Here is a 27,723-nt window from a genome sequence, read left to right as displayed (position 1 = left end):
TGGTCTTTGTCCTGAAAGCAAAAATCCAGAAAGCAGCACCTTTGCAAGATTTCCCTGTGTATCCTTGCATTTTGGAACTCCATTAACTGACAGGGAAAGCATCCAATTGTTATTGTGCCTAAAATTGTTCAAACATATAGAACGTGAGTAATAATGATTTTGGAACTCTTGTTCAAAGAACAAATTACTGACATGGGACAAGTGATTTTGACAATTACCATCAACATTTTATTACAAAACTGGTCATACATATAGCATTGATGTGTTAACATATTAATGAACATGACTTAACACGTATCTTTCCATCCCTCTGTCCATCCATCAGCCCATCTTATTTTAGATGTATTTCCAACTGAACTGGAAACACGAATATACTTCCTGAATAGGTTAGCAAGACTAACATTAATTAGAATTCAATGTTTCTTTAAAATTTTTCTTCTAACGGAGAGTGACATGGAACAAAATATACAAATCTTAAGTGTAAGTTTACTAACTTTGAAAACTACATCCACCAGCATAACCCAGCCCCCTTTCAAGATCTACAATATTATGTCACCCCAGAAAGTAAACTCTCCTCTCCCTCTTCCCAGCCAATCATAGGTTGATTTTGCTTATTCTAGAATTTCATGTATATAGATGTATGCCATAGGTTCTCTTTTGTATCTACCTTATTCTGTTCAACATAGTATTTCTGAAATGATTCCCATTGTTGCATGGATCTCTAATTCAATCCTTTCCATTTCATACTTAGCATATGCTGAGTCCAGTCTTTTGAACGGCTATCTGTTTAATTCACCGTCTTGAAACAAACATTTAAAATTAAGATGTTTTCAAGAACATACAGTTAAATCCTGAGGAATCTTTGTAGGAATGTTGTCAGAAGCCATCTAAACTTACACAGGAGAAATCTTTGTCTTCATTCATATAAGAGTTTAATGGAATTAAGAATCTTAGAGAAGGCTGGGCACGGTGGCTCAAGCCTGTAATCCCAGCACTTTGGGAGGCCGAGGCGGGTGGACCACAAGGTCGAGAGATCAAGACCATCCTGGTCAACATGGTGAAACCCCGTCTCTACTAAAGATACAAAAAATTAGCTGGGCATGGTGGCACGTGCCTGTAATCCCAGCTACTCAGGAGGCTGAGGCAGGAGAATTGCTTGAACCCAGGAGGCGGAGTTGCGGTGAGCCGAGATCGCGCCATTGCATTCCAGCCTGGGTAACAAGAGCGAAACTCCGTCTCAAAAAAAAAAAAAAAAAAAAAAAGAATCTTAGAGAAATCCCACACTATTCCTGCTATTTTCAGGTCCCTACCTTAGTTATTTTTCAGCACTAAAATCTAATACTCATCTCTGAATGAAGTCATCACTTTATTTTTTTGACTCATGCTGATCTTTAAATGGTAGAGATTCACATAATCCAAAAGGGAAGTGTGATTCAGAGGGATTCTTTTATCATGTGATACATAATAAATATATACAATGTTAGATGTCAATTTAAAAAGTAAGTAAATAACTTTAAAGAAAAGATAATTACTTTATACCTAGCTTGTCCAACCGGCAGGTGACAGGCCACAAGCAGCCCAGGACAGCTTCGAATGTGGCACAACACAAATTTGTAAACTTTCTTAAAACATTATGAGTATTTTTGTGATGTTAGCTCATCAGCTATTGCTAGTGTTAGTGTAATTTACATGTAGTCCAAGACAATTCTCCTTCCCCCCCTTTTTTTTTTCTGGAGACAGTGTCTCACTCTATCCACCAGGCTGGAGTGCAGTGGCATGATCTTGGCACACTGCAACCTGCACACCGCCCCCTCCCCCCGCCCAGTTCAAGTGATTTTCACGCCTCAGCCTCCCAAGTAGCTGGGATTACAGGTGCTTGCCACCATGCCCAGGTAGTTTTTGTATTTTTTAGTAGAGATGAGGTTTCACCATGTTGGCCAGGCTGGTCTCAAACTCCTGACCTCAGGTGATCTACCCATCTCAACCTTGCACAGTGTTGGGATTACAAGCGTGAACTACCGCACCTGGCTCTTTCGTCTTTTGAGATCACACATTGCGTCTATTGAGATCCTAGTACATGTTTTGTTTCTATCCTATGTGCAGAAATCAGAAAGAAAAAAAAAATTCTACAAAGAACTTGGAAGATGTTATTTCAATGAATACCTCAGGAATTTCAGAGGTATATGAGCCACATCTGTGACAGGATTTGTACTGCATCTTAGCCATGATGAGAACAAATATTTTATGCCTTAGAATATTAAAGTCATATAATGTCTGTATGGAATTATTTGTGGAAATTCAGTCATTAGCGAGAATGTTTTGCATTAGGTTCAAACAAGCCTCAGTAAAGCTGGTATCAGGGAAGGGAAAGTGGACTCTGAGTAGAGCAGGGACAGAAAGAAGATGCTCCACTGCAGATCAGGAAGGAGTAGGGGGTGAAATGTTGCAAATCCTAGCTGAGAACTCAAGGTAATTACTTCCTTTTCAAGTTGTAAAACACTGTAACCTGTGGTAAAATATGTATAACATAATAATTACCACCTTAACCATGTTGAAGTGTACAGTTTAGTTGTGTGAAGTATATTCACATCATTGTTCAATTATTATTTCCTAGATGTCTTTCCTCAATTCTGTCTTAAAGTCACGAAATGTAAATGATGGATCCATAGATTCACAGCTAAGAGCTTGGAGGTCCAGTAGCTGTAGCCAAGAAGGTATGCTATTTGTTGGAGTCCCTATAGCATGGAAGAAAGTTTGCTCTGGAGAAAAAAATAACTTCTTCTTGCCCTTATTTTTCTCACCTTCTACTCGCCCCACTCTAACCAAGGGCTCAGGTCAACTTGGACGCCCACAAAGAAAAGGGTTTTATCCTTTCCAGGAACTAAAATTGACCTGGAAGATCTCTTTATTTAATGGAGATCTACAAAGCCAAAGTGCATCCTGAAGTCCAAAAGGTGACAATGAAGGTTGACAGTCATTACGAAATCTGTGGACAAAGAAAGACTGCTGAGGAAGAGTAAGATGTTCACTGACACAAATACTGCTGTATGAACCACGTATCAACCAAAGGAGACAACCGTAATGTCCTTGAGAATATTTTCTGCAATATTTGTGGCAAATTCAGCGGGTACAAAATTGAGTTTGTCCTTCCTCTTGATTAGTTTAATCTGCATATTTTTCTTCCCTTCCCACATTCTTGCTTGTAATTTTTTGCAGGAAAGAGGTGGTACTGGTACAGGCATGGTTAAATTCAATGCTTGGTCATCTTTAGTCTTCTAAGTTTTGGTCAAATTATTTTCCTGCCATATGACTAGTCTTTTTTTATTAAATGTGAGACACTGATTAAAAAATATTTAGCAATGGGCTGGGCACAGTGGCTCACGCCTGTAATCCCAACACTTCGGGAGGCCAAGGTGGGTGAATAACCTGAGGTCAGGAATTCGAGACCAGCCTGACCAATAAGATGAAACCCCATCTCTACTAAAAATACAAAAATTAGCCAGGTGTGGTGGTGGGTGCTTGCGGTCCCAGCTACTCGGGAGGCTGAGACAGGAGAATTGCTTAAACCCTAGAGGTGGAGGTTGCAGTGAGCCAAGATGGTGCCACTGCACTCCAGCCTGGGCAATGGAGCAAGACTCCACCTCAAAAAAAAAAAAAAAAAAAAAAATTAGCAATTAATTGAGGCCTACTAGCATGTTATCCTGCTGCAGAAAAGACGGGAATCTACTTCTGGGAGATGGTCAGGGGTCCTAGCACACCTGGATGTCCACCATACAGTCAGCAATCGAGGTTATCAGTGCGGACTATGTCCCAACAAAGGCCAGGGTATTTCCCGTTTACCTCTATTCCTGGTGTGTGATTCTTCTGGGTCCCAACTAAAGCCAGTGAACTTCAGCAGGGGTCACCTTCGTTAGCACTATAGAGCTACAAAGATGAGCTGGAAATGACAGGTGACTTGCCAGCAGGCCAGAGTACAGTTTTTCTTTGTCCCTCAATGGGAGGTATCAGTTCTCCCTCCAGTTGATTCATTTTTGGGAAGGTTGTCTGAGGACCTTTGAATCATGGCCTTCAGATGCTGGAAGGGAAGAAAGAATCTCACCCTGGGCTAGTGGCTCATGTGCATGCATTTCTCTCCCATCTCATCTCAGGAAGCTGAGAATGAAAGAAGGTGAGCAAGAAGAAAAGGAGAGGCAGCTGTCAGAGGCAGAGGAAAACATAAAATTGTTTATGGAAAAAAGACACACTTAGAAGTGAGTTCAGAAACTGAACACTAGCCTCTTGGGAAACCCCTGCTGGAGTGTTTGGTTTTTGACCTTTGTTAATGTTTAGACCCAGTTAACACAGAAATAGAAACAAATGGTCAGAAGAGGTATCTAGAGAGAGAGAGAGAATTCACAAAAGAGAAAACAAAGTACCTTAAGATTTACCACTGACCAAAACATATTAAGCAGTGAAACATCTCCTGATCCCAATGCTGGCCAGACTGTGGAAATTGGGTTCATACCAGCCATTCCAGGGGTGTTCTGAATTGTTATCATCCTCAGGAAAGCACGTTGTTGTAGGATTGACCACATCCTTCAAAAGGACTGTGCCTGTTTATAAGCCCAGCTCTTTTTGCCCTGTGAAAGATGGCAAGGATATTAACACAAGGACAATAGAGCTTTATGACTGACAAAAGATGCCCAGTAAAGGATGAATTAGGGACATACTGAGAATGAGTAAGGAATTGTCAGAACCCAGCAAGCATTAAGTAAAAGAGGAGGAATCATTACAGCAACAGTTTTGATCATATTGTACTTTTACAACTATGTGAAATATATTTTCTGCATATAGACAGTGTAGATAGATTATGTAAGGATATAGTTGTGAGGGTAACAGGAACATGGCAGATTACTTAAAATCATACTGAAAATGGTGCTTTATATGATAAATGTGATTCTAAACCATAAGAAAATGATTCAAGACACTTGGTGGCTCACACCTATAATCCTACCACTTTGGGAGGATGAGGTGGGCAGATCACCTGAGGTCAGGAGTTTGAGACAAGCCTGGCCAACATGGAGAAACCCCCATCTCTACTAAAAATACAAAATTAGCTGGGTGTGGTGGCACATGCCTATAATCCCAGCTACTCGGGAGGCTGAAGCAGGAGAATTGCTTGAATCTGGGAGGCGGAGGTTGCGGTGAGCCAAGACTGCGCCATTGCACTCCAGCCTGTGCAACAAGAGCGAAACTCCGTCTCAAAAAAAAAAAAGAAGAAGAAAAAAAGGAAAAGAAAATGATTCAAGCCATGCAGGAGCTGTGGTGGTGGGTAGAGGACTCGTACAGACACAAGGTAAGGAGCCTTCCTCTTCACAGTTCTGGGATCCTTCAACGCTGATGCAGATGATGTCACGGCCCTTAAGACTCTCTCAGCATATGAGTTCTCATGTGTTGTCTTTTTCAGATCACTCCTTCTGCCAGAAAGGCTCTTGACAACTGGATAATTGTTTTCTCCTTGCTTTTGGGCCTAGTCTGCCAGATCAGGATGTGGATGTACTTTTCTCCCACAGCTCTGTGCTCAAGCCTTGCAGATGGAGATGGCAGAAAGGAAGGCTGCCTGCAAGCAACACAGGTAGGTCATTGTGATGGACATTTTTAAGACTGTTTTTAAGATGAAGTTTTTAGTGTCTAGTAAAGAACTTGGTGTTATTCTTCAACTCTTCTCTGTCTTCAAGGCAGGAAATGACAGAGAAGCAGAGCATGCTGGAGAGACACATGAGTCAGGAGCCAGCCCAGGGACGACCGAGCCTAGAGAATCCTTTCTGGAGAGTTAGGAGCTTGCTGTGAAGGCAGCCACTTAACTTCTGCTGCACAAGCTGGGCGCGGTGGCTCAAGCCTGTAATCCCAGCACTTTGGGAGGCTGAGGCGGGCGGATCACAAGGTCAAGAGATCGAGACCATCCTGGTCAACATGGTGAAACCCCGTCTCTACTAAAAATACAAAAAATTAGCTGGGCATGGTGGCGCGTGCCTGTAATCCCAGCTACTCAGGAGGCTGAGGCAGGAGAATTGCTTGAACCCAGGAGGCGGAGGTTGCGGTGAGCCGAGATCACGCCATTGCACTCCAGCCTGGGTAACAAGAGCGAAACTCCGTCTCAAAAAAAAACAAAAAAAAAAACTTCTGCTGCACAATCCACACCCGGCTTCTCCTTTGAGGAGGGAGGGCTCGGATAGAGTAATTGTTATGTTTCCTGGAAATGGTTCCAAGCACTCACTAAAGAGAATACTTGTTGCTCTGGGTGGCAGGACACTATTTTTCTCAGGTACCCCAGCTAAACGGCTCTTGGCTGGTCCCCTGTGAATGGTGGAGGTAGGCCCCTCTGCTGACTACGAACATCGCCCCATCCTGACATCTTGGTTACTTTTTTTTTTTGTACTTGCTGTAAATGTATATACAGAATTAAATAGCCCATTTATTAATTTATAAACCATAATAAAACCAGACAGTCATTTCCTCTCACCAGCAGGTCCTGCATTGGAAAAGGAAAACAATATACAAATTTCGGCAACATCAGAGATTTCATTAAGCCTGAATGGAGGTCGAATTCCTTTTGGAGTTCAATGATACGTTCACAGAATCAGGTGCTATAATCGTACAGACAACTCCTGTAATATCACCGCAGTGCAAAATCATCCCTGTTTCTTGTCATTCATCAGTGAGAAAAATCCAACTGCAGACTTGACTGCCTTCGATGAAGGCACGCAGCAAGTTCTTCTGACAAGTAACACCCTTCAGGACTGACTCTTCCTGTTTTATACAGCAACTGTCTCAGCCTGGGCATCTTGGTTACTTTTAAATGAGAAGATGAGCTTAGTAGGCAAATGGGCCAGCTCCCCTTCCCACCTTGAGTCAGTGTGAAGGCTTTATTTTTATTTCATTTGAGAAAAGTAATAGCAAGGACATTTTAGAATGGGAGGCGTATGTGCTGATGAAAGCGGATATTTTCTCGGCAATGTCTTCATGGATCAATACTGTACCATGAGATCTGCTTTAAGAAAAGAAGCTGGTTTTGGGTATTTTCCTATCAATTAGAAAAAAAGAAAAGCATTTATTTACACTTTTTGGAGCTTCATTCTTTTTACTTGTTTAAATTGTTTATTGTGAGCTCTATAACTCTATTAGTAAATTAAATTCCTATGTAATCTTCCTCCTCCTAATATTTTAAGTGTAACCCTAAAACTTCCCAATTAATTTCTGCAGCTCTTACCTTTTTTCATTACTGTTCATCTTTTTATGTCCATTTCTGTTCATAAATACTGATAATACCTGGTTAGATATGGAAGTTAGATTAACTATAAATCCACAGAATTTTGAATGCCCCTATGGCTTGAAGAAAAGGAGCAGTGCTGTTCCTGTCCAGGGTTTATTGAAATTCTTCCCATCCATGGCTGTTGCTATTTTTTTTTTTTTTTAATTATTATTGTCCGGTGGTTGGTTTACTCACCAACTGAGCTAACTGGCCACCTGACGCCATTTTAATTTTTAGTGCTTAAGTTCCGAGTGATTTCCTCTGATATGCACTGGGAACGCCTGATTTAGAGCTCATTTCCAGCTGCTTAGAGCCCTACCTGTCCACAGTCGGTTGATATTTAAGAAAATCCAAGCCAGGCATGGTGGCTCATGCCTGTAAAGTGCTGGGAAGCGCTTTGGGAGGCTGAGGCAGGTAGATTATCTGAGGTCAGGAGTTTGAGACCAGTCTGGCCAATATGGTAAAACCCTGTCTCTACTAAAAATGCAAAAAATTAGCCAGACACAGTTGTGGGTGTCTGTAATCCCAGCTACTTGGGAGACTGAGGCAGGAGAATCACTTGAACCCAGGAGGCAGAGGTTGCAAATTGTACCATTGCACGTTATCCTGGGCAACAAGAGCAAAGCTCCATCTCAAAAAAAAAAAAAAAAAAAAAAAAAAAGAAAGAAAGAAAGAAAGAAAATCTCACCTAGACCAGAGCTCTGTGGTGTCTTCCTCAAGGATGAAGGCCCAGGGGACTCCAGGTCATCTGAGGCATCTGGTCAACAAACCCCGTGCCTCTGGTTAGGAACATGAGTGTGGCAAAGACAGTGAGATGGCAGAGGAGGGCATGGAGGGTTTCTCATTCTGCACAGAACATGCAAGCCAGATTAAGCCACGTTCCCTTCTCTGGCCCTAGCCAATTCAGGACCTCATTCAATTCCCATGAGGAACAGCAGCTGCATCCCAACTGAAAACAGAGAAGACAGAGGTAAATGCTGGGGTCACTCTGCCTATTTCAGGACACTTCTATCTTTTCCTACAGTGTCCTCTTCCTGGCCTGCCCTCTGCTCTGTGGGTTCTGGTACCTTCTCTGTTTTGACTTTTTCAAAAGCAAAATCTTCTCCATGAGCTTTCAGGCTTCTCTATTCCAAGCTGGTCATCTTTGGTGGCACCTCCATAAGCAGTAAATGCTTATGGGCAGAGAGCTGAAAGGCTTTCACTGTTCTGTCTCCAGAAATAACACGAGGAGATGCCACTGAACTCCACTGCTGTAGGTCTCACAGCCCAGTGGACACTGACTGATCCCTTTTATTCAAGGTGTTGTGGGGTCCCCTTTTCAAAATATGTGGGGTTTTCTTTTTTAGCTGTGATTTTATCTTCTTCCATAAGTAGGTGATGAACATTTAGAATACCTGCTGTAATCCCAGAAGTGAAGAAAGTGAAAACTCATTAATCCAACATTAATAAGTGCTTGGTGCAATTTTGAATGTTCTTTGACAAAGTCAATTCCATAATTCATCACAGTCCCATCTCTGTTGGTAACTGCGTTGTGCAAAAATGCCCCCACCGGCCAGACGTGGTGGCTCAAGCCTGTAATCCCAGCACTTTGGGAGGCCGAGGCAGGTGGATCACGAGGTCAAGAGATCGAGACCATCCTGGTCAACATAGTGAAACCCCGTCTCTACTAAAATTACAAAAAAATCAGCTGGGCATGGTGGTGTGTGCCTGTAATCCCAGCTACTCAGGAGAATTGCCTGAACCCAGGAGGCGGAGGTTGCAGTGAGCCGAGATCGCGCCATTGCACTCCAGCCTGGGTAACAAGAGCAAAACTCCATCTCAAAAAAAAAAAAAAAAATGCCCCACCCCCACCCATTTGTGTCCCTGATCTAATACTTTAAGTGTCAGAGATTCCATATTTGCAACAAAATGTGCCTTGGCTATGAGGTAATAAAAAGTGAACATTACTCATTACCTACAGGGACAAATCCCAACGAAGGTCTTAAATGATGCTCAGCTAAGCTGGTTCTCCTGTGGCCTCTGTAGCTTTGACAGCTGCCGAGTCTTCTGATCACACATAACGGGACTTGCACACTTGAAATCAAACATATTTTTAAAACTTCTGTTGTTGCCGGGCGCGGTGGCTCAAGCCTGTAATCCCAGCACTTTGGGAGGCTGAGGCGGGTGGATCACGAGGTCAAGACATCGAGACCATCCTGGTCAACATAGTGAAACCCTGTCTCTACTAAAAATACAAAAAAAATTAGCTGGGCATGGTGGCGCATGCCTGTAATCCCAGCTACTCAGGAGACTGAGGCAGGAGAATTGCTTGAACCCAGGAGGCGGAGGTTGCGGTGAGCCAAGATCGCACCATTGCACTCCAGCCTGGGTAATAAGAGAGAAACTCCGTCTCAAAAAAAAAACAAAACAAAAAAACAAACAAACAAAAACAAAAAAAAACTTCTGTTGTTTATAATTTCCACCTCATATTTCCATGGTCAGAATTATTCTTTATGTCATACTGCATTTAAACTTTGGTATTACCTGGGAGTTAAATATTATAGCTGTGTCAAACTAACATCTGTATGTAGGATTGTTCTGTCAGAAAACCCTCTCCCAGTTCCCCTGCAGGTTTCAGGAATCCACATCTCTCCAGAGCATTTTGTGCCCACCAGTGGCATCTCCAAGGTGAAGACTCTTTGTCAAGAAAGGAAGCAGAGCAGGGATGAGGGGGTCCTCCAAGCAGAGCAGGAATCGACTTCCACTCTGTCTCTTTCCAGCTGAGTGACCCTAGGAGAATATTCTTCATCTGGGAGACTCTGTTTTCTTAGATTTGGAGCAGGGTGGTCACACTGACCTTGCAGAGTTCTGAGAATCAGAAACGGAACATGAAAGGCCTGGAAAACATTCTCTTCGGAGTAGCTGTGACTCAAGGGGCTTTTTATTCCTCTCTTTGTGATGCAAGGAACATGCTCCTGTGATGGTGGTGAGGGAGAATGAGGATATACATAGATACCCCTGTGTCAAAAACATGCTGCTGCTGCTTTTTTTTTTTTTTAAAAGATGGGGTTTCACCATGATGGCCAGGCTGGTTTTGAACTCCTGACCTCAGGTGATCCACCCACCTCAGCCTCCCAAAGTGCTAGAATTACAGGCGTGAGCCACCACACCCAGCCCAAAAAACACGCTTCTTTATTACTGTGTAATGACTTTGTCTTCCCTGGGACAGGCCCCCAGCCTGCCTACATTTGCAGAGAGACACAGTGGTATGTGAGGACAGCAGTTTGTCCTCATGATTTTTCTTCATTCCCCTGCTGGCAGGACACAGTGGAAGGGAAACTTTATGGCACTGATGCTGCTATTTTTAAACCTGGAGAAGGGGGAGGTGCAAGGGACTATCACCTGTGGTATAAGGTGCAGCTTGTGTTGGTGTTTCTGTCCATCAAATTAATATATTTCAAAACATTGCCTCCTTCTGCCTTGCAGGTCAATAGGGCTGAAGGGGAGTCTCATTCTTTGTCAGCATTACACTACTTTTTCTACTTCATGGCTGGCCCTTCAGAACCACTGATAGGCTGCTAGCCACCTGCTCCACCTGAGTGTCATCTGGGACTTCATTCACCTCTTGAAGCCGTCTGTCCTCTGGGACCTCAATCATCTCCTGTAGCTTCCGTACACTGGGACCTCAATCACATCCTGCAGCTGTCTGTCCTCTGGGACCTCAATCACCTCCTGTAGCTTCTGTCCACTGGGACCTCAATCACATCCTGCAGCTGTCTGTCCTCTGGGACCTCAATCACCTCCTGTAGCTTCTGTCCACTGGGACCTCAATCACGTCCTGCAGCTGTCTGTCCTCTGGGACCTCAACCACGTCCTGTAGCTTCTGTCCTCTGGGACCTCAATCACCTCCTGCAGCTGTCTGTCCTCTGGGACCTCAATCACCTCCTGAAGCTGTCTGTCCTCCGGGACCTCAATCACGTCCTGCAGCTGTCTGTCCTCTGGGACCTCAATCACCTCCTGTAGCTTCTGTCCACTGGAACCTCAATCACATCCTGCAGCTGTCTGTCCTCTGGGACCTCGACCACGTTCCGTAGCTTCTGTCCTCTGGGACCTCAAACACCTCCTACAGCTGTCTGTCTTCTTGGATCTCAGTCACCTCCTGCAGCTGTCTGTCCTCTGGGACCTCAATCACCTCCTGAAGCTGTCTGTCCTCTGGGACCTCAATCATCTCCTGTAGCTTCTGTCCACTGGGACCTCAATCACATCCTGTAGCTGTCTCTCCACTGGGACCTCAATCACCTCCTGTAGCTGTCTGTCCTCTGGGACCTCAATCACATCCTGTAGCTTCTGTCCACTGGGACCTCAATCATGTCCTGTGCTGTCTGTCCACTGGGACCTCAATCACATCCTGTAGCTGTCCTCCACTGGGACCTCAATCATGTCCTGTAGCTGTGTCTTCTGGGACCTCAATCACGTCCTGCAGCTGTCTGTCTTCTGGGACCTCAATCACATCCTGTAGCTTCTGTCCACTGGGACCTCAATCACGTCCTGCAGCTGTCTGTCCTCTGGGACCTCAATCACTTCCTCAAGCTGTCTGTCCTCCAGGACCTCATCCACCTCTAGTAGCTGCCTATCAACCAGAATGTCAATCACATCCTGAAGCTGTCTTCCAGGATCACATCCATCTCCTCCAGCTGTCTGTCCTCCGGGACCTCAATCATGTCCTGAAGCTGTCTGTCTTCTAGGATGCATCCAACTCTGGTAGCTGTCTGTCCTCCGGGACCTCATCCATCTCCTACAGCTGTCTGTCCTCTGGGACCTCAATTACCTCCTGAAGCTGTCTTCCAGGACGCATCCAACTCCTGTAGCTGTCTGCCTCTGGGACCTCATCCACCTCCTCTAGCTGTCTGTCCTCTGGGACCTCAATCATGTCCTGAAGCTGTCTGTCTTCTAGGATGCATTCAACTCTGGTAACTGTCTGTCCTCCAGGACCTCAATCATGTCCCAAAACTGTCTGTCTCTGGGAATTCATCTACCTCCTATAGCTGTCTGTCCACCAGGACCTCAAACACCTCCTTCAGATGTCTGTCCTCTGGGACCGCATCCACCTCCTGCAGTTGTCTGTCGGCCAGGACCTCATCCACCTCCTGTAGCTGTCTGTCCCCTGGGACTTCATCCAACTCCTGCAGCCATCTGGCCTCCAGGACCTCAATCACGTTTTGCAACAGTCTGTCTTTTGGGACCTCAATCATGTTTTGCAGCTGTCTGTCCTCTGGGACCTCAATCACCCTGATGAGAACAAATATTAATGTGTGTTATAAATTATATATTGTTTACAAAGAGATAATGGCAAGAAACACTGTGAAGTCCTCAGGCAGAAAACTGCTTAGGGAGTTATAGAATAGTAAGCAATATGTAACAGTCATACACTAGTTAAACCAGTTCTTAAAACGCAGAATACATAACCCTGCCCCCATTTCTCCAATTAAAAAATGCTTTGTAGTTTTTTTTTTTTTTTTCTTTTTTTTTTTTGAGACGGAGTTTCGCCCTTGTGACCCAGGCTGGAGTGCAATGGCGCGATCTCGGCTCACCGCAACCTCCGCCTCCTGGGCTCAGGCAATTCTCCTGCCTCAGCCTCCTGAGTAGCTGGGATTACAGGCACGTGCCACCATGCCCAGCTAATTTTTTGCACTTTTAGTAGAGACGGGGTTTCACCATGTTGACCAGGATGGTCTCGATCTCTCGACCTCGTGATCCACCCGCCTCGGCCTCCCAAAGTGCTGGGATTACAGGCTTGAGCCACCGCGCCCGGCTTTTTTTCTTTTTTTTGAGACAGAGTTTCGCTCTTGTTACCCAGGCTGGAGTGCAATGGTGCAATCTCGGCTCACCGCAACCTCTGCTTCCTGGGTTCAGGCAATTCTCCTGCCTCAGCCTCCTGAGTAGCTGGGATTACAGGCACGCGCCACCATGCCCAGCTAATTTTTTGTATTTTTAGTAGAGACAGGGTTTCACCATGTTGACCAGGATGGTCTCGATCTCTGACCTCGTGATCCACCCACCTCGGCCTCCCAAAGTGCTGGGATTACAGGTGTGAGCCACCACGCCCAGCCTCTGGTTTATTTTTAATCAGTAGTCAACAGGCACTAGCTGCTTGCCTAGTTTATTCTATAAAAAAACACAGAACACTTGCTCATTAAAAATAATCACTTGTTCACAAAAAGAAATAACTTGGGTCAGAGCCTGCTCTGGGCTTTCGGCTGGGAAATGCTGTCAGTCCCCTACTGCCCCACTCTAATTTTCACTTTTGCACTCTGTTTTTGTTTCTGTTTCTTAATTCCTTCAGCGTTACCTATGTTAAAATCTCCACAACCAAGCTAGTCTCAACATCACCCCCTGCAGCTGTCTGTCCTCTGGGACAGCATTCACCTCCTGCAGCTGTCTGCCAGGACCTCAATCACCTTTTGCAACTGTCTGTCCTCTGGAACCTCAATCACCTTTTGCAGGTGTCTGTCCTCTGGGACCTCATCCACCTCGTGCCAGTGTCTCTCCTCCGGGCCCTCATCCATTTCCTGTAGCTGTCTGTCCTCTGGGACCTCAATCACCTCCTAAAGCTCTCAGTCCTCCGAGACCTCATCCACTTTCTACAGCTCTCTGTCCTCTGGGACCTCATCCACCTTCTTCTGCCTCTACTTAGTAGCCTCTGCAACCTCAGCCACCTCCTCTACCCATTTGGCTTCTAGGACCTCGACCACTGCCTCCACATGCACCACTTGGTATGTTTATCTGAACGGTATGAACGGACCTGTAAAACGAATTCATCTTTCCTTTGAGTTAATCGAAATGTCATACATGGTACCACAGGGTTTTGCAGAATAAGGGTAACACTAGCTGAGGATGTGGTCACTTTTCTCGGGTTTCTGAGGGTACACAGTTGGTCACATTATTTCCTCATTATGACCTTGGCAGTGGGTATCTCTTGTAGTTGAGGAAAGAGACTTTTTTATTTGGGGGGGAAAGGGTTGCTCTGCCACCCAGGCTGGAGTGCAGTGGTGCAATCCTGGCTCACTGCAACCTTTCCCTCCAGGGCTCAGGTGATCCTCCCACCTCAACCTTCAGAGTAACTGGGACTACAGATGTGCACTACCATACTTGGCTAATTTTCTTTTCATTTTTGTAGAGATTGTGTTTCACCATGTTGCTCAGGCTGGTCTTGAACTCCTGGACTCATGCCATCTGCCTATTTTGGCCTCACAAAGTGCTGAGATTACAGACTTGAGCCACTGTGCACAGCCAGAGATTATTATAGAAACCAGTAGTACCAGTTTCGCAGGCATGTATGGAACCTGGGCCATATGGCCAGCTCTGTGAGGAATAAGACCTGTCCCTGACTTGCAGGGCATCCTGTGTCCTGCAGAAGAGAGATCCACCCTGAAGCGCACAGAGCTTCTGACCACTCCTAGTGGAAATGCAAGTGAAGGGACCCAGGGTGCAGAAGGAGGAGACAGAATCTCCTGGAAATAAACAGGAGGCTGTGGAAGAGAAGGATGAAGTAGGGAGGTATCACATGGAAGTTTGCTGAATTCAGGTGGAGCTGGAAGGTCGTTCCTGGCTGGGCAGGCAGTGTGAGCAGGAGTGTGGAGGCGCATGAGGGCCACACAGAGCCACCGTGGGAGAGCTCAGATGACACAGTGAGCAGAGGGAAATATCCTCCCCAGTACTTCCTTGTTGCCCTACAGACTTTAGTCCATTATCTGTAGGAAAGACGATTCTTTCCCTGGATTCGTGAAGGCTCTGGATCAGGGTGAATGAATGCGTAGAGGTTTGGGAAATTTAACTTGGTTTTTTCAGGGACCCTAACTCCCTGAGGTTTTATTATTATTTTTTTTTAGATAAAACTCTAAATTTATTAAAAGTGTTAAAAGATTTCACTCTGCCCTCCAAAATATTTTACAATTTTAAAAGATCAAAAACTATGTTCTATTTTCTTAGCCACCGTACAAGTTACTGTTTCCATCTCAGGACTAGTCTCTGCCCCTCGAACACTCTGTCCTTCCCTCAATCCCTCCTCTTTCAATATTACTGTGTTTGTTTATAAAATCCTCTACCCTCTCTCCCCACCCCATGCCCTGCTCTGCCCAGCGTGGCTACTCTTTGCGATTCCAGGCCCTTGGCTGCAGGTGAAGCCGAATGGATGGGTGGGATGTATATAGGCAGTGCCCAAGGGGCAAGAGTATGCTTTGTGCTTCTGGGAGAACCACTTTTTTCTTGTCCTAGGAACACCTGTTCTGAGCCAAATATTTGGCTTAGAGTTGCTCACAGCCATGCAGCTCTGCTTTTTCTGCACGTTCTGGGCGTAAGTCCATGACAGATGGGTCTTATGACTGTACCATTTGTTTGCTTGTCGATTGTGAGGGGCAGGAAAGGGGTACATGACTAGAATGGGGCTTGATGGAGTCCCAACTGCTCAGAGAGTAGGCACCAAACCCCACAGGAGGAAGTTTTGGTTTTCTAGTAGGCAAAGCAGGGCCAGACAGGACTATGGAAGGTGGGAAAGAGGGGAAAAACATCCAACCACATAGTTCTGGAGTGAGCCACGTTTCTTCTGAAAAACCCCCTGTCCATCCCCCTACTTAATTCTGTAGGTTCCAGGAGAATTCCAAAGAGGAGGAAGAAAAAGAGGAAAATGATCCTTTTCTGCTGATGGGAAAAGGCAGGAGCCGACACAGTGCTCAGGGCTGGGGAGAGGCCTGCTGTGATCTGCAGCTGTCACTGCTTCCCTGTTCTGTGAGGAAGTTCATGCGGGCCAGAAGCCAGGCCCTCACCAGTGGCTTCATCAGCTCTGTTCCTTGTCCTTGACTAATAAGACTGTATGTTGGCCCCCACTGGACACAGGTAAGACCACATGGTTCTCCAGTTGTTTGCCTGTCATCTCCACAGGGCTCCAGGTATCTTCATCCTGCCCTGTGCCCAGCTGGTAGTTGGTGCCCATGCCCCAGGTAAAAACACAACCATCCTTAGTCACAGCATACCCCACAGAGGCCCCACAAGCCACTGAGGAGACAGCAGGCAGCCTGGAGATGCGGGTGGGTATGCTCTTCTCCTCAGCATCCTCCCCAAGGCCCAGCTGCCCACATTCAGCCCGGCCCAGGCTGTATGCTTTTCCTTCTAAATCCATGCAGACTGTATGCTGCTGGCCACCAGAGAAACCCACCCAGGACTTGGTGGAATTCTTGAAGGATGTTAGGTTCTGGGGTATGAAGCAAGATTCTGTGCCCAGAGTTCCAAGCTGATGGCAGTTGGAAAGGCCAAAGCCATACACGTGGCCCTCGTGAGAGATGGCAAAGGTGAAACAGGCGCCACAGAGGGCATCCTGGAATCTCACGTGGTCCCGGCTTCCCCTGGATTTCAGCATCACACACTTGGGGATGAGGAGTCGTTCAAGGCCTTGCTGGCCACCACGGTTGGCAAATAACTCAGGCACACGGCCTAGCTGGCCCTGTTCCCTGCAGCCCAAGGTGTAGAGGTCACCATCAGCTGTAAGCATCACCAAGTGGTCGTTTCCTGAGGCCACCTTCACCACAGGCACATCCAGCTGGACCTGTACGGGCACCATGCTCTTCTTCATGGGCTACAACAGTTTGATCACACCGTTATTGTCCCGGAAGGAGCCCCAGAGGAAGACACGGCCATCATCAGTGAGGGCTGCTGTGTGACTGTCTCCTGCTGACACCCGTACCACCTTCTCTTGCAGCTCCACTTTCCCAGGGACCGTCTCTGAGCCCTCCACTGATGTGTCCCTTCCCAAGGCACCCTCATCATTGCAGCCGAAGGAGTAAACCTGGCCACTTGTGCTTAGACACACAGTATGCATGCCCCCAGCCTCAGCCTGCACAACATCCTCTGGAATGGATACCATGGCCGGTTTCTTCCTCTCCGTCACATTCTCACCCAGCCCCAGCTGGCCCACATCACCCTGGTTCAGTGTCAGCACCAAGCCGGGTTCTGTGCTCTGGGACCTGTGAGACTTGGCTGGAGTGGGCGCCGGGAACGCAGCGGGAGGCTGCAAAACATGCCGCGGCTTTCGCACCCTTCACCTTCTTGTTTTTGGGGATGGCATCTTCTGGGGGTGACCTTCTTTTAGCTATATGCTTGGGTGGCATCTTCCTGTCCTCGTTGCACGTCGGCCCCCCTCCCTGAGTTTTTAGAGGAGACTAACAATAAGGATGGGTCTGGTTCAGTGGAGCTGCAGGCTTGGCTTTCAGAATGAGGCCGACTCTGGTGGAGAACTCAAGGCCAATCCTGAGCTGCTCTGGCATCATCTCATCCCCAGCACCCTCTCCTTCCCCACGACTCCCAGCTTTGCAACTCCCAACCTTGGCATGTAAAATCCTCCCCCTTTCCTGTGTCCCTGCCGCCCGAGCACAGACATCAACTCTCAGTGGGGCTCAGAGCCCTGGCTTTCTTATAAATAAGCCAGGAATTATGCGATTATGAGGTCACTGTGAGGACAAAGAGACCAAGCCCATAAACAAAGCATCTTGCAAAATAGCTGGTAGGTGTTAGAGCCTCACCCCTCTTGCTGGTTAAGTGAAAATATTACCACTCAGAACATCAACAAAAGATGTTCATTGAAGTTCATTAAATAAACCTTAGTAGGCCAGGCGCGGTGGCTCAAGCCTGTAATCCCAGCACTTTGGGAGGCCGAGGCGGGTGGATCACAAGGTCAAGAGATCGAAACCGGGCCGGGCGCGGTGGCTCAAGCCTGTAATCCCAGCACTTTGGGAGGCTGAGGCGGGTGGATCACGAGGTCGAGAGATCGAGACCATCCTGGTCAACAGGGTGAAACCCCGTCTCTACTAAAAATACAAAAAATTAGCTGGGCATGGTAGCACGTGCCTGTAATCCCAGCTACTCAGGAGGCTGAGGCAGGAGAATTGCCTGAACCCAGGAGGCGGAGGTTGCGGCGAGCCGAGATCGCGCCATTGCACTCCAGCCTGGGTAACAAGAGCGAAACTCTGTCTCAAAAAAAAAAAAAAAAAAAAAAGAGATCGAAACCATCCTGGTCAACATGGTGAAACCCCATCTCTACTAAAAATACAAAAAATTAGCTGGGCATGGTGGTGCGTGCCTGTAATCCCAGCTACTCAGGAGGCTGAGGCAGGAGAATTGCCTGAACCCAGGAAGCGGAGGTTGCGGTGAGCCGAGATCGCGCCATTGCACTCCAGCCTGGGTAACAAGAGCAAAACTCCGCCTCAAAAAAAACAAAACAAAACAAACAAAAAAAACCAAAAAACCTTAGTGTGTAACAGCTCGGGCCCCAGGATTTCTGATCTCTGTTTCAAAAGATAAGGGAAAGCCCCTGTCTCCAAGATTAAAATTCAGATCCTTACCAGATGAAGAAATTACAGAAATGTATTCCCAGTTAAACTCTGAGATTATATCTGCGATCTGTAGATAATTATTCTCCATGACATACAGACACAGATGCAGCCACACACAGAAGTATTCTGTAGGGGCACAGATATTTTATAGAAGACAAAATGTATATTGGGCAAATAGTGTTTCCTTTAATAAACATTCACAGTCCTATCTGTCTGGGCATCTGCTTCCTGGAGAGCCAGCTCACACCCCAGGGTGTCCCAGGTGTGACTCATCGTACACTGTTCAAATTCAGGTAGATACTGCCTTGCTGGCCACAAAAGCAGGGATACCCTTTGGGTAGTGTTGACTGGGAGGGGCCCAAGGGGGCCTGCTGGGGTGGGGGAACATCCTGTATCATGCCATGGGTGGAGGCTGTGCTCATTCATTCTAGAAATAGTCACTGTGTGCCTAGTGGCTGCCAGTGATGCCTTGTAAGCAGACAGACAGGCCAACTTTTCATGGTAGGGAATAGAAGGGGGCCCAGCAACAGCTATAGAGACAGTGAGGAGGCCCCGAAGAGGCTCAGGGTTTCCTGGAGCCCCTTTCCCACTGAGCAAGCTGTTCCCAGGAGCACCAACTCCACGCGGCTCTGAGGGAAGCTGAGCTGGGAGCAGACATTTCTCAGTAAGTCCTGTGCCCCCAACCACCTTTCTGTAATTTTTCAATTATAGCACCTGTACACTTGTAACCTGCACCTGTGCCACCCCCCAGGCCAAGGCAGAGTGCATCAACTGGTGCCAAAAACCACCTGCCCTGGCTCCATGCTGCACTGCCACCAATGGCCATGAACATGGCCATCAATTTACACCTCTTTGTGGTCCAGTGAAGATGAATCTTGACAGTGACAACTTTTTTCAGAATGGGAATCAGCAGAAGCTACAGAGACTTCTTTCTGGGCATCAGAAGACCTACTGGGAGGCCCCTCTGGGAGCTGCCATCTCTTCCTTAGGATGGCCTCAAGCCTCCTGCCTTGGCCAGTCTGACAAGCCTCCTGAGACAGAGGCACTCTCAACAAAAGGTGTCTGCAAGCCTGCAGCCTCCACTTGAATTAAGGCAGTTACCCCGGTGAGTTATTTCCTCTGAGTTTGAATAACAAACTGAAGGAAGAGGTCCTTAGCACAATGCTGACGACCTGCCTTGCCTGACTGCTGGAGCTGGAGGCTCCCAGTCACAAGTGTTTCATACTCATTATTAAACTGTAGCTTAATATTTGTTACGAACAATTTTTCCTTGTTGGATACATTTTGAAATTTTTCATCTAAGGGGTTACTGAAAATGTCTAGTCCCATGAATATCAAGAATATGGTAAATATATGGAAGAGAGTACCCATATGTAAATTCTGAAATAATTATGGAATTTACGTATTTGAGGAAAATCTCATGGCTATAATTAGGTAGAATTCACAGGGAGGCAAGTATCTTAATGCAAACACAATAAAAAAACAGACAAGCAGAGTACAGTTGTGATGTGTACCTGTGGGGAACATTCCCGTGTGAGACCCCCAAAAGGCGTGGGTCTCACTATACGGTGAGTTTGATCCCAAACACAGTTTCCTACTGGAGGCAGTCAAGCTATCGGAAAGAAGGGACTGAAAGATGAATGATCAGTTTCTAACATCAACCATGATATCGTTTGGGCCTCAACTATGCAGTGCTGCTAGACCGAGTGACTCCCTACCAGCAACCAGTTTCTGCTTTTAATCTTTATGACTCTTTCTTTAAGAATAGCTTTAAGGCCGGGCGCAGTGGCTCAAGCCTGTAATCCCAGCACTTTGGGAGGCCGAGGCAGGTGGATCATGAGGTTGAGAGATCGAGACCATCCCGGTCAACATGGTGAAACCCAAGCTCTACTAAAAATACAAAAAACTAGCTGGGCGTGGTGGCGCGTGCCTGTAATCCCAGCTACTTAGGAGGCTGAGGCAGGAGAATTGCCTGAGCCCAGGAGGCGGAGGTTGCGGTGAGCCGAGATCGCGCCATTGCACTCCAGCCTGGGTAACAAGAGCGAAACTCCGTCTCAAAAAAGAATAGCTTTAACCTTTTCTTTACTTGCCTGACTGCCGTGTACCCTAGATAATGGTTTAACTGTGGGGATATTTGCAAAGCAAATGCCACCATACAGGATGGCTTTGATCCCTGACTCAGGGACTCCTGAATGGGGGAGTTGAGATAAGTTGAGTCAGGAGCAGACAAAGGAGAATCTGGTTAAAAGATATTCTGATGAGCAAAACCAGAAAACCTTTTCACATCTCAGTTCTAAAACAAGATCAAACCAGAAATACCTGCAGTCATGAGGAATAATGTCTGGATGTAAACAAGCTTTGTGATCACAGGAAATTCTGTTACTCTTTACAACCGCTGACTGTGTATCTGACTTCTCTATTGTATAGGCCATGTAAGGTATAGATTTGCATTTCCTTTTGCAATGACGTAAACCAGAGCAAAGAAAGCGTATTTATTCCTGGCCTTTGAAAAATAAAATTCGCTGTTTAGACCCGGCCTATCCAGCCCTCCAGACGCCTCGCTTTCTGTCTCCCTTTCTTCCACGCACTCTCTCTTCCAGGTATTGGGACCCTCTTGCAGGTCGAGAGACCCCCGGCAGATGTGCCGTCCCGGACTGGTCCCCGACATGCACCAGAAAAGTTAGGGTGGAGATGAAAGGGTGCTGGAGTGTGGTTGAGGACTGTAATTTAAGTGGTTCCAGGAAGGACTCACTGAGAATTAGGAGGTTTTAGTAATTATAAGATGGAGAGCAACTGAATAGTTATACAAAGAGCAAACACAGGCTGGGTAGCTGCAGTAGCTCTTGCCTGTAACCCCAACACTTTGGGAAGACGAAGCAGGTGGATCACTTGAGGTCAGGAGTCCTAGACTAGCCTGGCCAACATGGTGACACCCGTCTCTACTAAAAATACAAAAAATTAGTTGGGCATGGTGGCGGGTGCCTGTAATCCCAGCTTACCCGGGAGGCTGAGGCAGGAGAACTGCTTGACCCTGGGAGGCAGAGGCTGCAGTGAGCTGAAACTGCACCATTGCACTCCAGCCTGGGTGACACAGTGAGATTCTGTCAAAAGAAAAAAAAAAAAAAAAACACAAAGATATAAATATAATTTGTTGTAATATTAAAATTTGACTTCCATTTAGTTCCTACTAAATGAAGTATTAGGTTGGTGCAAAAGTAATTACAATTTTTGCCATTACTTTTACTTGCAAAACTGCAATTACTTTTGCATCAACCTAATATTAATTCATCTACTCCAGTAATTGACATATTCTTATCATTACTCTTATCTCAGTTAACTACTATAGATAAATTGCCTAAACACCCACATCAGGATATTATTTGTATCTCTACTTCATCTGATTCTCAATAATAAAATAGATAACCTGTTATCATTACTCCTACTTCACAGATGGAAGAGTGAAGCCCAGAGAATCTGAGTGTTTTGTCAAAGGTTTCTATTTATTTTTCATGTTTATTTTTTGAGATGGAGTCTCTGTCACCCAGGCTGGAGTGCAGTGGCCTGATCTTGGCTCACCACAGCCTTCACACCTCATGAGTTCAAGCGATTCTTCTGCCCCAGCCTCCCGAATAGTTGGGTTATAGGCACGTACCATCATGCCCAGCTAATTTTTGTATTTTTAGTAGAACAGGGTTTCACCATGTTGGCAAGGCTGGTCTCGAACTCCTGAGCTCAAGTGATCTACCTGCCCTCACCTCCCAAAGTGCTAGGATTATAGGGGTGAACCACCTCGCCCAGCCAAAGGTGGCTGTTTAATTGTGAAGATTCATTTCAGGCCCGTCTTCAATTCCACCTTCCTCTCTATTTAATGTCCCATCTATTTTGTCACATTCAGCCATAGTTCCAGGACTGTCTTACATCTTCAATTCCCATCACATTGATAATTTGATGTTCCCTGGGCCAGGCTTTTTTCTGTAATTCTTCTGAGATGCCTTTTGTCACAATCAGCACTTACACCTGTATCACTACACCCAGTGATCACTTTCTTGTCCTCAGCTTATGAGGTCCCCAGAAGTTTTCAGCACAGTTGCCAGCTCTCTCCTGATGATATGGTTGGATATGTGTCTTCATCCAAATCCCATGTTGAATTATAATCCCCAGTGTTGGAGGAGGGGCCTCTTAGGAGGTGACTGGATCATGGGAGTGGATTTCCCTTTGCTGTTCCTGTGATAGTGAGTTCTCACAAGATCTGGTTGTTTGAAAGTGTGTGGCTCCTCTCTCTCTTCCTCATTTTCTGGCCATGTGAGACTTGCCTGTTTCCCCTTTGCTTTCTGCCATGGTCATAAGTTTCCTGAGGCTTCTCCAGCCATGCTTCCTATACAGCCTGTGGAACTGAGTCAATTAAACCTCTTTTCTTTATAAATTACCCAGTCTCGGGCCGGGCGTGGTGGCTCACACCTATAATCCAAGCACTTTGGAGGCCAAGACAGGCGGATCACCTGAGGTCGGGAGTTCAAGACCAGCCTGACCAACATGGTAAAACCCCGTCTTTAAAAAAATAAATAAATAAATTACCCAGTCTCAGTTAGTTCTTATAGCAATGCAAGAATGGACTAACAACACATCTGAATACTTTCTTTTAAAAAAATACTATTTTTAGAGACAGGGTTTGGCTATGTTGCCCAGGCCAGTCTCAAACTCTTGGCCTCAAATGACTCACCCACTTCAGCCTTGCAAAGTGCTGGGATTATAGGAATGAGTCACCATACTCAGCCCACTTCCTTTTTTTTAGTTTTGAGATGGAGTCTTGCTCTGCTGCCAGGCTGGAGTGCAGAGGCACAATCTCAGCTCACTGCAACTTCCACCTCCTTGGTTCAAGTAATTCTCCTGCCTCAGCCTGCTGAGTAGCTGGGATTACAGGCGTATGCCACCAAACCCAGCGAATTTTTGTATTTTTAGTAGAGACGGGGTATAAAGTGGGTCTTCATATGGGGTTTCACCATGTTGCACAGTATGGTCTCAATCTCCAGACTTCATGATTCACTTGCCTTGGCCTTCCTAAGTGCTGGGATTACAGACATGAGCCACTGCGCCTGGCCACCCAGACCACTTTCTAGAATTATAATTAGTATTTACAAAACTAACTTTCCTCTTACCTCACTTATCACTGTTGTGCTCTCCTTTGTTCGTTTTTCTTTCTCTGGTTGTCCTACAAATATTAAAGTCCCCAGGACTAGGCTCTAAGTCTGACTTTCCTACACCACCACACACACATGCTCAATGATGTAATTCTTCACCATGGTTATATACTGTCCATGAACTGTCACTTCCAAATCTCCCTGGAACTCAACTTGATAACCACAACTGTTCACTTTATACCTCCATTTCAATGTCCACAAGACATCTCAAAATGAACAAGTCCAGAACAAAAACATTTTTCCTTGTGGTTCTTTCTGGTTATCAGAGACTCTGTAAATAGCATCCACCCTCATTCAGTTACTTAAGCCCATAATTTTAATGTATCCTTAATTATTCCTATTCTTTTTCAATTCTCTATTTTTTTTAAATTGAGACAGAGTCTCCCTCTGTCACCCAGCCTGGAGTGCAGTGGCGTGATCTCAGCTCACTGCAACCTCTGCCTCCTGAGTTCAAGTGATTCTCCCACCTCAGTCTCCTAAGTAGCAGCTGGGATTATAGGCATGCATTAACCCCACCCAGCCAATTTTTGCATTTTTAGTAGAGACAGGGTTTCACCATGTTGGCCGGACTGGTCTGAAACTCCTGACCTCAAGTGATCCGCCTGCTTCAGCCTCCCAAAGTGCTGGGATTACAGGTATGAGTCACCGTGCCCGGCCTCAACACTCTATTATAACCTTTTCACATGTTTTATCTGTCAGGTGTTCCTGTGGACTTTGCATTCAAAATCTGTACTGAATTATCTTCTCCCTGGTCCTAGCAGTAGAAGGAACATTTACCTCTCACCCCACTACTCACCAAATCCCCCCGCCTTCCCTACACTTTTCCTACAACCTATTCTCCACAGAAAAGCTGGAGTGATACTATACAAAAGTATTTCAGATAATAAATTTGTATTTTATACAAATAGTATAATTTATTTGCATTTCCCAGAAAGCTAAGTGCACACTACTCTTCCAGGCTCACGACAGCCACAATGACCGGCCTCTCTCTGAGCTCATGTTCCACTAGCTTCCCTCTTGCTCATGAGGTATCCCCAGCCTTGTGGAACTGTGAGTCAATTAAACCTCTTTTGTTTATAAATTACCCAGTCTCAGGTATTTCTTTACAGCAATGCAAGAACAGCCTAATACAGGTTCAATCCACTTCCAAGTGTTTACTGTGCAAAATGCTGGCCAGGTGCTATGCATGACAAAAGAGCACAACAGGCCCTGGCTACAGGGAGCTTCCAGTCTAGCGACAAAATGATTAATTCAGAATAGACTAAGCATGAGAAAGAACAGATACGGTACTGAGGAAAGTTGGAGAAAGATTGCATTTGGTTGACAGAATTAGGAAAAGTTCATGAAGGAGATGGTATAAAACACTAGCCTAGAAAAAAACAGAATTTTAGAGGCCATGCATGGTGGCTCATGCCTGTAATCTCAACACTTTGGGAGGCCGCAGTGGGCAAATCCCTTGAGGTCAAAAGTTCAAGACCAGCCTGGCCAACATGGTGAAATCCCATCTCTATTAAAAATACAAAAATTGGCTGGGCATGGTGGTGGGCACCTATAATCCCAGCTACTAGAAAGGCTGAGGCAGGACAATCACTTGAACCCATGAGGCAGATGTTGAAGTGGGCAGAGTCTGTGCCACTGCACTCCAGCCTGGCTGACAGAGTGAGACTCCACCTCAATTTTTTTAAAAATAGGATTTTAATAAGCAGGGAGTACTCTGAAGAGGGCACTAGGGGGAGGCAATGTACACAAAGGCCAGGGCAAGGGGTGGTACAGATTATAAGCACCATGCAAGAGGAAGGCTATAGGAAAGGACTCTGGAAAACTACCCAAGCAACATGCAAGAATTACACACTGGTGAGAGACTTTCACAGTCCTCACAGATGCCCATCCCAGTAACGAGGGGCATGAGGTCACAAACACAGTTGCAGTCTTACCTTTTCTGAATAAGTCCAGGCTGAACGGTCTGGCCAGGAGGGAAAGCTGGAATCCTGAGAACAAGGAGGGCCAAGGGGCAATGGTTAATATTCCTGGTCCAGGAACCCACAAAGATGCCAGAAACACAGACAGCACTATCCAGAATATGAGAAAAGTAACACTCTTCACTAATGAGCCCCAGCTGCTGCTCCCCAGTCTTGAGGACTCGAAGGCCAGCTCCACTCTATTTTTTTTTTCTTTTTCTTTTTACCTGCAACTGTCTTTTTGTATAACTCGACCAGCTCCACTCTAGAGTAAATGTCTTTGCTTCTTTGTAAATGAACGCTTTTTTATCTTCTCTGTCCTAAAACTCCCCACACCCTGTTAAACTGAAGGGGATGCATTTCATCATGAGAGACATATAGTTCTACCTAGTTCATCATAATACTTGCAGGTTTCCATGGGACTTCTAGGAAGAAACTCATGAACTCCTTTCTGTCACATGACATCAGGAAACAGGACCGATGATTGCCTTATGGGCAAACTGGCTTACTGGGCTTTCATAAAACCTGGTCAAGCCCCTAAAAATGAGATTTGACTGACAGTATCAAAGAATAACTTTACAGTGATTCAGAATAAAAAGATTTTCATAGCAGAGTCCCTATGAAAGAAATAACAAATATTAAGTTAAAGCACAACTATTAGCCAAAAGTTTTGGTGCATTTTGCTTATTAGCATATTAAACTGAGGAATACACCTAGAGATGACAAGAAAAAAAGGAACACTTCTGGTTTAACTTCTTTTTTCTTTTTTTTTTTTTTCTGAGACAGAGTCTCGCTCTATCGCCCAGGCTGGAGTGCAGTGGCTCAGCTCAGCTCACTGCAACCTCTGCCTCCCGGGTTCCAGCGATTCTCCTGCCTCAGCCTCCTGAGTAGCTGGGATTACAGACATACGCCACCACGCCCAGCTAATTTTTGTACTTTTAGTAGAGACAGGGTCTCACCATGTTGGCCAGGATGGTCTCGATCTTTTGATCTCGTGATCCACCTGCCTCAGCCTTTCAAAGTGCTGGGATTACAAGCATGAGCCACCGTGCCTGGCCAACAATTTTGTTTTAAAAATTACTCTAACTCGCTGATCACGGTGGCTCACGCCTGTACTCCTAGCACTTTGGGAGGCTAAGGCGAGCGGATCACCTGAGGTCAGGAGTTCAAGATCAGCCTGACCAATATGGGGATACCCCATTTTTATTTAAAAAATAAAAATAAAAAAAACTTAAACTCGGCCGGGGCAAAATAGAGAAGCCAGAGGTACCCAGCATCCTTCTGGACGAACGGTCCCGGCAGCACCGGGAGGGAGGAGAAGCAAACAAAAGTCTCACACTCTGGAGGCTTCCTTAAGGCCCTGCTGGGGAAACGGAGCACCCCTGATGCGAGGGCGTCGTTGCGGCAACGAAACGGCCTCTCTCGCGGCCTCCGCGGAATCCCTGGCGGCGAGTTCCGGCTGACCGGTCTCCATGGCAACAGCAGACCGAGGCCCTGCCGGCTTCCCAGGCAACAGCAGACCGAGGCCCTGCCGGCTTCCCAGGCAGGGCAAGGGTGCCCGGCCTGCTCCTCGGGCCCGCCGGCTTCTCTGCCCCACTCTCCGCCTGGTCGGCGGTCGGACCGGGTCCTCTCCTCGCACTGACAACCCTGGCCGCGGCAGACTCCTCGAGAGGGCACAAAAGGGCAGAATAAAAACCCCAATTCACCTGTTACAGATATGAAACAAGCCTCGGGGCACCGCGCAAGAGCCGCTGGTGTCAGACTACAACTCCCAGGAACGGCAGCGCGGCCCCTTTCGGGTCCCGTGGCGGAAGTCCCGCCGCCGGCCAGGCGCTCCCTATCCGGCACCACGGAGCTCGTCTGCTGCGCGCGGCCCCGCGCCTTCCCGGGCCTCAAACCTGGCCCCATCTGGGGCT

General features: G+C 46.3%; 1 protein-coding gene and 3 pseudogenes across 1 annotated transcript; 2 read left to right on the top strand and 2 right to left on the bottom strand.

The window, feature by feature from the left end:
* Positions 1-205: 205 nt before the first annotated feature.
* Positions 206-27,715, bottom strand: LOC141585307 (uncharacterized). The gene is made up of 5 exons (XM_074403521.1): positions 27,078-27,715; positions 25,784-25,837; positions 9,246-12,559; positions 7,980-8,240; positions 206-7,063 (listed from the first exon to the last, which is right to left on the bottom strand). Exons 1-3 carry the CDS (start codon positions 27,713-27,715, stop codon positions 12,310-12,312), a joined length of 942 nt encoding a protein of 313 aa, XP_074259622.1. The 3' UTR covers positions 206-7,063; positions 7,980-8,240; positions 9,246-12,309.
* LOC120367211 (nuclear pore complex-interacting protein family member A5-like) lies at positions 2,615-3,020 on the top strand (annotated as a pseudogene).
* LOC141585308 (uncharacterized) lies at positions 5,291-11,930 on the top strand (annotated as a pseudogene).
* Positions 12,566-21,640, bottom strand: LOC141585332 (regulator of chromosome condensation pseudogene; annotated as a pseudogene).
* Positions 27,716-27,723: the final 8 nt, after the last annotated feature.

This window comes from Saimiri boliviensis, chromosome 8, assembly GCF_048565385.1.
Source record: "Saimiri boliviensis isolate mSaiBol1 chromosome 8, mSaiBol1.pri, whole genome shotgun sequence".
Lineage (NCBI taxonomy): Eukaryota > Metazoa > Chordata > Mammalia > Primates > Cebidae > Saimiri > Saimiri boliviensis.
Note: the sequence above shows the minus strand (reverse complement) of the source record. Positions and strands in the feature narration are given on the sequence as shown.